The sequence below is a fragment of the Cydia strobilella genome, chromosome 19 (genome assembly GCF_947568885.1).
Source record: "Cydia strobilella chromosome 19, ilCydStro3.1, whole genome shotgun sequence".
Classification (NCBI taxonomy): Eukaryota; Metazoa; Arthropoda; class Insecta; order Lepidoptera; family Tortricidae; genus Cydia; species Cydia strobilella.
Window position 1 is genome coordinate 256,423 of NC_086059.1, and position 11,586 is coordinate 268,008.

At 38.0% G+C, this 11,586-nt stretch overlaps 2 protein-coding genes across 2 annotated transcripts in view; both read left to right on the plus strand.

Annotated features, from left to right (window-relative positions):
- The window catches only part of LOC134749871 (potassium channel subfamily K member 18), a 30,880-nt gene extending 28,738 nt beyond the window's left edge, over window positions 1–2,142 (plus strand). Inside the window, exons 9-11 of the mRNA XM_063684869.1 lie at window positions 904–993; window positions 1,208–1,337; window positions 2,004–2,142. Of these exons, the coding sequence (XP_063540939.1) occupies window positions 904–993; window positions 1,208–1,337; window positions 2,004–2,072 (289 nt within the window). The 3' untranslated portion in view covers window positions 2,073–2,142. The remainder of the gene's footprint in view (window positions 1–903; window positions 994–1,207; window positions 1,338–2,003) is intronic.
- A 4,670-nt stretch (window positions 2,143–6,812) lies between these two features.
- LOC134750302 (uncharacterized) lies at window positions 6,813–10,649 on the plus strand. Its single transcript, XM_063685464.1, has 5 exons — window positions 6,813–6,881; window positions 7,642–7,710; window positions 8,384–8,457; window positions 9,333–9,519; window positions 10,548–10,649. The coding sequence occupies exons 1-5, from the start codon at window positions 6,819–6,821 to the stop codon at window positions 10,647–10,649; spliced, it is 495 nt and encodes a 164-aa protein (XP_063541534.1). The 5' UTR covers window positions 6,813–6,818.
- Window positions 10,650–11,586: the final 937 nt, after the last annotated feature.

An 11,586-nucleotide genomic window follows, 5' to 3' on the forward strand; every position in this document is an offset into this window, starting at 1 on the left:
GGAGCGCTCCACATAACCTGTATCGCGGCCAATTAGAGGCACCTAAATTTAGACTACCTTTTTACCATTCAAAATTAGCTTAATCACCTTTCGCATCAGCCTCCATACTATTACCACCACTTCTACACCTTTAACCGTTTACGTCAACTGTACCTTGTAAAGTAACCAGCACCTATTAATTATAAGTTTACTTCAAATCGAAGTCTTTTTATTTGTCGTCGAGACCTGCACGGCGGCTACAGTCGAGCTATGGTTGTGGTTGGTATGGTTGTGGTTTTAAATTTCTATCTTAATTTTAAATTTTAATTTTCAATTATTATTTTTTTACCTTCATAAAAAAACACTATTTACATACCTACAAGATATATACAGTAAATAAATAAATAAATAAAATCATTTATTTCGACCAACTTAGGATCATATCACATTACATTGGGACATTACATTAAATAATAAAATTATAAAATTATAGCAGTTAAAATTAACATTAAAATTAAATTAATTAATAAAATCATAACTATTACAGTGGTACTACGTAAACGAAATTAATAACTAGCTTAAATCTAAATTAATAACTAGGTTAAATCTATTTTCAATTGTAATTTTCAATTTTAATTTTTAATTTTCAATTTTAATTTAAATTTTTACTTAAATTTTTTGTGAATAATGATAAGATAAATTTTAAGTGATAATTATATATATTTGTTGTATAATAGGTAATATTTTATGACATTTGTAATAACTGGTTATGAGCCTGGCAGCTTGAAATAAATGATTTTTTTATGGGACATATTTTTGAGTATGTGTGCACCCATATTTTTACACTTGACTGTACGCTACCATTCTCTAACAGCTTAAAAAAAGAGATATAATATCTAAATATGGCGTATGGTTTGGTTACAGGTACATAATGTTCGGCTCCATGATATTCGGCATGTGGGAAAAGTGGGACCAGCTGGACGGGGCCTATTTTTGCTTCATTTCGCTCAGCAGGTTAGTTTAAACTTACAAAATTACTTCTATGATGCGTAATAGCAGATTATTGTAGCCAAAAGCAGATACGTTTTGTACATACTGGGTCGACGTTAAGTGTAAGCTGTTGAAAACCACGTAACCCATTAAATCTAGGTACTTTTAGTCCAAAATTACGTGACCTTTTTAACCATAACAAAGATTAATCAAACTAAAGCGAACCTCTACTCCACAGCATCGGATTCGGCGACTTCGTGCCCGGCGAGCGAGTGTACACGCAGCGAATAGAGACCTCCTTCATAGTGTGCTCCCTCTACCTCATGCTGGGCATGGCTCTAGTAGCCATGTGCTTCAATCTCATGCAGGTAAAACTTAATCAAAAACAAAGGAGAGAAGAGGAGTTTGTTAAGAACTATAGATAATAGAAGAGGAAAGATGCTTGGGCACCTGATACGACACGACGAATATATCAAAAACATCGTAGAAGGAAAAGTTGAAGCAAAGAGGAAGAAGGGAAGACCGAGGAGAGCGTACATGCATCAAATAAAGGAAAAACTCAACGTCGTGTCGTATCAGGCTGTCAAAGAGAAGGCAGAGGAAAGCGAAACATGGAAATTGCTCCACCGACAAGAGACTTACTCTTAAATATATGATGATGACGAAACAAAAGAAACAGGCCAAGTGCGAGTCGGACTCGTGCACGAAGGGTTCCGTACCATTATGCAAAAAATGGCAAAAAAATCACGTTTGTTGTATGGGAGCCCCACTTGAATATTTCTTTTATTCTGTTTTTAGTATTTGTTGTTATAGCGGCAACAGACATATATCATCTGTGAAAATTTCAGTTGTCTTGTCTGCTTTTATCTTGTCATGATACGATCTTGAGTCCTGTCATTAGGCACTAATAAGTTTTTTTTAGCGCGAGTCATTAACGATAGTTGGTAGGCGAGTAAGGCAGTATCAAAATAAAATGAAAACCAGATCAAATTCTTAAACAGAATCGGCCCTGCATTACAAATCTATATTTTCAGGAACAAGTACGTCACTACTTCGCGGGGATGAAGCGGGCTTTAAGAAGAATATGTCGTTGCAAGAGATGACGACATAATATTAAACTAATGTATATAATGTGACGTTATTCATTATTCTAAGCTAATTATAATTTCTATTTGTAAATTTTTGTTTTATTCAAACGCCCCCGATAAGTAACAACATCAAAATTTGAAGTTTTTTACGAAATTGACAGTCGTTCATGACACGCTAGGACGGACCGGATCCGGACCGAGACGTAGTGTGCGACACCCATCATAGAACACAAACTGTCGAATGCCTCGTCCCGGATCCGATCCGTTCTAATCTAACGTGGGACATCCTAACGTGAGATATACCGGATTAACAAGCAAACATTATCATTTCTAATTAAAATAAGTTTACATTGGTTAATTTATTTAGTGCTGGGAAATTACCTACTCTTCTTTTTTTTTTTTCTTTTTTTTTTCTTTTTTTTTTTCTTTTTTTTATAAACTGATCGGCGATTGGCCCTAGTCACACCTCCTAGTCCTAGTCTTCCTTCTTCCTGCCCTTATCCCACGTTATGTGGGGTCGGCCTAACATGTTTTTTTTTTTAAATTCTCTATCTTTCGTCACCTCAGCATATTACTCTAAAATTTAACTGTTAAACTGAAATTTAGTTATAATTAGTTAGTTACATCCCAGCGCGTATGTATTCAAAAATGTTATAGGTAATTTTTATTTCATATTACATTTTGTCCTAATTTTGTTATTTATTAAGTTTTCGATATTGCTAAAATACGTTATTTCTCTCAAAGTTCAATATCGATTAGTCAGAAGTTGGGAATTAACTTTAAATTTAGGGACAAACTGAGCCCACGCAACGCAACGTTACATATGAACACATACAGTTATAATACATTATGAAATCTGGACCCTGAAATTTGTATGTTTAGAAATATACTTGTCAATCTTGTCATACGCAACTCAACGCAAGGCAAGTAGTTTCTAAACATACAAATTTCAGGGTCCAGATTTCATAATGCATTACATACATTGCGTTGCGTGGGCTCAGTTAGTCCCTAAATTTAAAGTTAATTCCCAACTTCTGAATATACACAAAGAATATGAAACTAGCCACAAGTGGGAGCATATTGAATAGAACTAGTCTTGCTCGAGTTCTGACTTATAATAATGGCCTCACCGAGCACAAGGTAGTGCTAAGTTTGGCGTAAGTAGGTACTCGTACTTTCTGTTCCGACAGGAGCTTTTACAAACAATTAGTTAAGTACTGTTATTTTGGGTGGGGTAAATTAGACGAGATGGAGCGACGACCTGGTGAAGGTCGCGGGAATTCGGTGGATGCGAGCGGCACAGGATCGGTCGGAGTGGCGAGCCTTGGGGGAGGCCTATGTCCAGCAGTGGACGTCTATCGGCTGACATGATGATGATGATGATGAAATTAGACAAAATAAATACCGAGAAATGAGGCGAGTAGACAAAACCGACATTCAAAGTATTCAAACCTCAATATAAAAATATTTTTACATGTGGCACGTTGATTTTTATGCATAAAAAATAGTCCGGCCGTGTGAATTTTAGTTTTTTAATTGTCTCTCGTTCAATTAGATAATTTTGAAGATGAGCACAAAATAGTGCGAAATCCCACCTCGACCCGTAGTTGGGGTTATAGGGGATAGCAATGGGGTGAGATGGGTAAATGTATGGAGTAAAACTTTCTGATTGTCAATTTCGGATTAACTTACCTTGATCCGTTCTCCGTCCAACTCCGCTCATCCTTATCGCTCCTCTTCCGCATAATGGGTCCCTGCCACCCAGGTTCCGGTCATGGCCCCATATCTTACACCTCACTTCTAGTGATTCCAGTTTTTTTTAAATATTATAATATGGCTAATTAGTGTTGCCACAAAAAAAAGAAATATGTCTAAAAGTATAATAAAATTACTCTTAAAGCAACCGGGACCAGAAAATCAAAGTAGTAACTGTAAACATCCGCGTCCCTTCTGCCCCCTCAATTCCCTACTCACCCCATTTTACGGTAGTAGGTAGCTTGTGTCACAAGGAACTAAATTCCTCTAATTGGCCGTGACACAATATTCAAGTGAGCAAAATTAGAAGCAAGAGAGAATCCTGAAGAAAAAAAGCGATGGATTCTGTAATAGAATCTCGAGCGTAGTGAGGAATTTAAGTGTTAACGCCCAAGGCGGAAATATTTTTGCTACCATGTGACAAACCCTGCTGTTCACATCGCCAATGAAGAAATTATAATGTTTCGAAATATCATTTAAGCTAAAAAAATGTATTTATTACAAATAAAACAAAAATCGTGTCGTCTAGTAACCCATAAATAAGCCTTACTGAGGTCGATCTGTGTATAATTTTACTAATTAAAAAAAAAAAAAATATTTATTTATTTTTTTTTTTTTTTTCCACTAAATTAAACTATTTAGGCTATGGTGCCACCCCGGACCGTAGCCGGCCCAAACGTCCCCATGACACTGGCAGCGTTGCCCCGTTGAATTGCCAAGGAGATCTGTTGGACCAGGTACGATCCGGAGCGAGGATCGCAACCCCTATCTCTCAGTCGCCGACCCAATTCCCATACAAACTCCTTAGCCTCCGCACCCCAAGGTCCTGCAGTCTCCACCGCAACTGGTATAAAATCATACATTGGTTCCAAGGCAGAGTACTTCGTATGCTTCTGTTTAGCCGCATACTCCGCAGCTGAACCAGCAGCACCGATGGTGTGACTCAGATGGGACGGGGCAAAGGTGCTAACACACGTTGCGTCCCATAAGAGGCACCGACCCTTTATTTATTTACAAACTAAATTCCGTCTATGAATCAATAATCGTAGTTTAAATAAAATCTCTAGATCTCTCCTCTTAAATTGTAATATTTAGGTTTGTTTATAATAACAGAGGTTCAGGGGTTGTGTTGTGCTAGTATGATTATGGATCGCAGGCTCAGACGGCGCGCCAGTCGTGGCGCCAACTCTCGAGATATCGGCAAAGATTAGGCGGAACGTAGAGGAGTCACGAAGGTACCGCGACCTCGGAGTTGCATGCAAAGCATTAGAAGATCAGAGGGCCTGCCGTGAATCAAGAAAACCGAAATTTACATATTCGAACGAATCGTTCGATACGTATATAGTTAAACGATAGAGGCAGATAACAAAATTTCGATTTTTGTGTTTACCGGTAGGCCCTCAGACACTCTTTCCCACTTTACAATATGTGTTACAGTCTGGCAAAAGAGAGTAGAAATTAAAAAGTGGCAACACTGTAGTTTCGTCCCTTTCAAATCAATCTAAGAAAAACGGACGACACTACAGTATTGCCACTTTTTAATTTCTATTCTTTTTTTGCCAGACTGTAGGTGTAGGTACAGGTATACATTTGTAAGCAAACTTAAGAAAATGCTAATGTGTTTAGCTTGTTACACAATAAACGAATTTATATTCAGAACTGCTGATGTCCCAAACTGATGTAATTTCAAAAATAAATTAAAACAATGTAAAATAACTGAATAATTTAATATTGTGATAATCTACTCTATTATGTATTATTGTGATAATGATGTGTATGCTGTGTGACGTGTAAAATTATTTAATAATGTTATCAATAAATTTCTCATTCTCTCATTCTCATTCTCACGGTGGCTAATAAATAAGTGCATTCCCGTTGCCAGGGAGGTTTTGGGATTATACTGAGCAACTTTTACTATGGAACCAACTCCGAAATCGCGAAAATTTTTTTGGCTGTTTCATACATTTTGGCTTGTCTATTTTCTATGGGAGGGTAATTTTTTTTCAGAATTTCGTGATTGTTCCTAAGGTAAAAGTTGCTCAGTATAATCCCAAAACCTCCCTGGCAACGGGAACGCACTTATTTTTTTGCCACCCTGTATACACAGATATACATTTTATGTAAAATATATGCTATCGCACTTAAACTATCGTGAGACATATTTCAAAATATTTATCAGTACGGTTTTTACTCACTATTATTTTTAGTCGCTTTTGGCGACATGTTTCGGATTCTGGCAGTGCAGTGCACGACGAACAACCGCCGCGGAGACTCGTGCCTGAGGATGGATTCCCAAAGAATCCGAAACATGTCGCCAAAAGCGACTAAAAATAATAGTGAGTAAAAACCGTACTGATAAATATTTTAATATATGCTATTTTAAAATCCTGTTTAAAGTTATAAAAACCCTAGTCGATACCGTCTATAGGACGGAAACTCGTTTACATGAACTATTTAGCGTTTTCTTTGAGATTCGTGGCTATCGAGGCGAGGTTCCGCAGTATTATTTATTAAAGAAAAATTGCAAATCATACGTTTCTTTGGAGGTCTCGGAAGGAGGAAAATAAAATTTTTATATTTACTAGACCATAATTTTCGAAACTAGTATATTTGGGTAGTAGTATTATAATTATTGATATTGATCATAAGTTGCCTGTTATTGACACCCTTCACACTTGGATTTAAGAAAGTAGGCAATAACATACCAAAAATGATCTTCGTTATTCTTTGGCGAAGGCAGTGAAGCTACTATGTCGCTATTCGCTCGGTGCTCCCCATTGGCTAACATTGATTTCCCAGCTTCGAATCTACGTATCACAACAATTCATGTCATCAACCCACCAATCAAAACGCTGTACAGTTTCAAAAACAACGAACCAGAGGCATTGTTTTCAAACGTACGAATTTATACGCAGTGTTGACTCAAATCTGGTATTTCGGAGTATTTTCTATTTTTAAATAGTTTACATTAAAGTAAAATTAATGATAGGGTGATGATAAATAATTATGTTCAGTGTTTTAACGAATATGGTGATTATGTATGTGGATATTGTGTTATTACTGATTTTGGTGAGTAGGTAACAAAGTTTTAGGGTCGGCAACGCGCGTGTAATATCTCCGGTGTTGCAGGCGTCCATAGGCTACGGTAACTGCTTACCATCAGGCGGGCCGTATGCTTGAGTGCCACCGACGTGGTATAAAAAAAAAAAGTTTTCAAGTGATTTTTTCCGCGTTTTGGGAACGTATGGGTAACCTAATGTTAATTATGCGGTAATTTGTACTAAAATCATATTAAAATGAATAAACCACAGTAAGTGTAGGTATGTAAGTATGTTAGAATATTTGCTGGCTCGTTAAGAAGTTTCTTTTATGACTATACCTACTCTAAGAGGTAAATATCATATAATTCATATAAAACGAATCTTGGTGATAGGATTTCGGAGAATCATATAGCGACTATTTTGCGATTTGACCTCATAAATAGTAAATTTTCAGTACGTCTTTCATTTTACCCCTTTAATGATCAGTTAATACCAACATTTTCCTGTGTAATAGTTGTTATAAGTAACAATAGTAAACAATCGCACTTAAACTATCGTGAGACATATTTCAAAATATTAAGCGACTAATAATAATAGTGAGTAAAAACCGTACTGATCTAAATAGGTAAGTAAACAAATTAAGCACTCCGGTTTCCAGAGTTTAAAAGAAAACTGTATTTATATTTAAAAGCAAACAATAGTATTGCGAAGGAACAATAATTGCAAGTAGATACAAAGCAAGCTCCTTCAAACATTTTAGGTCGCTCTATTTGGTATACTTGTTTCAGCTTTGCCTGATATTATGTATGTGCACATACTGCGTAGTTCGGATACGTAGGCTGCAGCAAAATGGACAGGTAATTTATTATGTATTGCTAATTAACATTTACTTCAAACTTATTTATTTATTTAGAAAACTAACAGCGATACAGAGAGTCCGATTCTAATTTTTCTTGCAGTTCTTACAATTCTTGTTTCAGAACAAGTACCTAATTTAAAATAGGGTTCGGAGTTTAATATCTTATGCCTATTTACAGTATAATATGATCAATTATACATTTCCCAGAATAACATGTACCTATTAAAATAAATAAATATTATAGAAGATTCTTACACAAATTGACTTTAAGCCCTACGATAAGCTGAAGATGTTTATTTTAGTTAAATTTGTTTTTTTCTCGGGGAGCTGGGGCGCCGCCTACAGGAGAGGGGCCACGAACCCCGCTCCGGGTCGTTCCTGGCGCAGAGGTTGTCCATCGCGGTTCAGCGCGGAAACGCGGCTAGCGTGATGGGCACCTTTTCGCCGGGAGCGATGCGGGGTGGGTTATTCGATTAGTTTTTAAAGATTAATTTAGTTTTAGTTTTATTAGTGGTACCTAATTTTTTTTTAAATTATGTACTTATCTACTTTCTTTGCGGTAAATTTGCAAAATGATTTGTTTGTAAAAAAAGTTGGCACAAGTGCAGTTAGTAATGTTGTATTTCATTTCCCTTTACATGATGATTGTGTTACAGTGACCGTTGTTTTAGGTGACCATTTTACTGCGACCGACTAAAGTTATGTTCTCGCACAAAAACGAAGAAAGTGGAAAGGAAGAGTTAAGGTAATTGAGTAATAACAAGGAATTAAGCTAATTAACTACTTTATATAAGTACTTTAAGTATATTGTCGAGTGTTCACTATCGAATACATAACTGACGGCTACCACGAGCTTGTCACTGTCCTGACACTGACGTATTCGCTAACGTCTGCGTAGCTTACTTTCTATACATCTCGCTCGCACTAATATGCCAGTACGAGCGAGATGCATAGAAAGTAAGTTACGCACACGCTAGCGAATATGTCACTGTTATGTCAGTGGCAAGCTCGTGGTAAGGCTACTGTTATAACTATATTTAGCACAATTTGAGCCACTCAAATTTGTGTTGGTACCTAACATTATTCGCACACTACCCCTGTGTGTAAATAAAATTATGTACCTCTACCTCTCCTAAGACTACATATTTCAACACATTACAAAATATTAGAGATTTACATCAAAATATTTTTTCTATCAGGCTCTTAATAGGTAACCGTGATTCCTGCACAACGAACGGCGCAAAAATGTCTGACATAATCTCCTTTGTAGCGCCAAAAGAGCGTTTCATATATTTTCACGCGCTTTGCTCCACATAATTAGGTATTAGGGTTGGAAGGGGCAGACCTCGGCGGACTTTCTCTGATCAGATCGGGGAAATCCTGAAGAAAGGCCAGGTCAAGACCACCCTAAACCGGCGAGCGTGTATGAGGAATGTTATGAAAGTGAAGGAAGCGAAAGAGGTATGCCAGGATCGTAGCAAGTGGAAATCCGTGGTCTCTGCCTGCCCCTCCGGGAAATAGGCATGATATATAATGTATGTATGTATGTATGTATGTATGTATGTATGTATGTATGTAATTAGGTATTATTGCAGTGACTACATAAACTTTCTTTTGTAGAACCGTAGTAGCCTACCAGAACCCGTTCACCGGTGACTACTGCGTGAACAAATCCCGCTCTCCCAAGGGCTACCTCAACGCCCTGCCGATGCCGTCACCCGAGTCAACGGACAGCGGAGTTTCTGAGGAGTACGAGCCTTTGAAGCCTTTCGATGGACGAAAGGAGGGGGATTATGGACCGTTCAATGTGAGTTACTATTATCATTCCAGTGCTTAGAGTCCTTCTAGGCCAGGTCCCTTAAAACGTTGCAGTTTCCTGACCTCAGTCCATGGGCACAGGGCAGACACGCTATACATCAAAAACAGGACAAGTGCGAGTCGGACTCGCCCACCGAGGGTTCCGTACTTTTTAGTATTTGTTGTTATAGTGGCAACAGAAATACACATCATCTGGGAAAATCTCAACTGTCTAGCTATCACGGTTCATGAGATACAACCTGGTGGCAGACAGACGGACAGACAGACAGACAGTGAAGTCATAGTGATAGTAATAGGGTCCCGTGTTTACCCTTTGGGTACGGAATCCTAAAAATCACTTGCGTTTCTATGTGTGAACGGCACGTCGGTACACGAGCCATGCGTCATAGTGTGAGTATTGCTTAAAAATAGGACTGAGCGGCCGGCAAACGGCCGGCAATCTGCTGTCGCGGGGCGAGGTAATTCGAGTCGGGGCGGGGCGGTGGGTGGCCGTTCTGTATGATAATACTATTACTTATTCTGTGCCATGGGTATCGTGGAAAGTATGACGACTACTGATGGTTTAAAATTAGATGGAAGAACGATTTAAGCCATTCAAGTTAAAGTTCAAATACTAAAGTATTTACGTAGGCCAACACGTACTTATTCATGGTGAATAATATGTACATATATTATATTATCTCAAGCTAATTATCAGAGCAATTTATTGATGATAATATTATTCCGTTTTCGTTTGATGTGAGTCACCAATTAGCATTTAAGGTTTAAGACGTAGTGCCAGACGAAGACCTCACACAAAGATAAGGCCTTTGAGTACCTACAGAATAAAATAAAATTACATAGTTGGACTCTGCTAATACGAGTATTTCTGTTTCTAGTTCCAGTGAAGTTTCAGATCAGTCGGTTATTTTTATTAAGTACTTGCAAACTAGAGCAATGGAAAGTTTCTTAAAAATTTTGCTTTCGACCTTAATGCAAATGAGGCCTATCAAATGCAGGACTATATTTTGTTGACAGGTTCATGAACATGGGACCCTTCGGAGCGTGGGTGTGGGCGTGGGCGAGGTGAACAGCGTCAACAAAACCTGGAACTGGAACTATAAGGAGTACCAAATATAAGTTTCATCAATACTGTATTCTAAGACCACGAGGTGCGTAAACCTACTGCACACAGAAAAACAAAACTAACTAACTAATGGCTCAACGACCCAAAGATGGTCTTGGCCTCCGAAACGAGAGCACTCCACTTTTCCCGATCCTGCGCCGATTCCTGCCAATTATCGGCTTGAAGCTGACGCAGATCCGCTTCTACATTGTCTCCCCGGCGGTATCTGGGCAGACCTACCGGGCGGCCACCAGTCGGTCTTCCCAAGTACGCCCTTATGGCAGCCCGATCCATTATTAATAGCTGACCGAACCGGCGAAGTCTGTGGGATTCCGCTTCGCTGATGATATTGGATCCGCCCACCATCTCCTCGATTTCGGCATTCTTCAGTATCCTCCACGTGCCGTAACGTTGTCTCTCTTGATAGGTCCCAGGATCTTACGAAAGATCTTTCTTTCCGCTACCAGGAGTTGACTTTCTTCTTTTTGTGTTAGCGTCCACAACAACAAAAAACAAAAACAAAAAATTGTGTAATTCTTAATTATAAAGAAACAGAAAATGGGATGAAATCTATTTGATTCGTCTTGCAAATAACAAAGATGTCGCAGACTAAACATTTAAAACATGTTTTTATCGTAAATTGTTTCTAAGACTCATTTATTTATACCTAAACGACTATTGACGTTTTTCATGAACGCCTGTCAATTATTTTTATTTTTTTATTGATGCAAAAAATTACACAGCATTACAGCGAACTAATACACTGTGAAATTTAAAACAGACAGTATCATACAGACTAGGTACATTATACGGTCTTAATTAGAGGACAAACAGTAGGTAGAAATGCAAAAATGAAAAACTAATACAAAACAGAAGATTCACGTTTATCCATCCTCTCACAGGACTTCATACACTCTTTACATCCATCCAACTCTAACAAGCCCCATTCCT

Bases quoted from the DNA above. Each gene is read 5' to 3' on its own strand.
- LOC134750302 (XM_063685464.1), top strand. From the start codon at position 6,819: ATGTTCAGTGTTTTAACGAATATGGTGATTATGTATGTGGATATTGTG. The intron at 8,458-9,332 runs GTAATTGAGTAA...TTTCTTTTGTAG, and splicing joins AGTGGAAAGGAAGAGTTAAG to AACCGTAGTAGCCTACCAGA. The intron at 9,520-10,547 runs GTGAGTTACTAT...TTTTGTTGACAG, and splicing joins GGGATTATGGACCGTTCAAT to GTTCATGAACATGGGACCCT.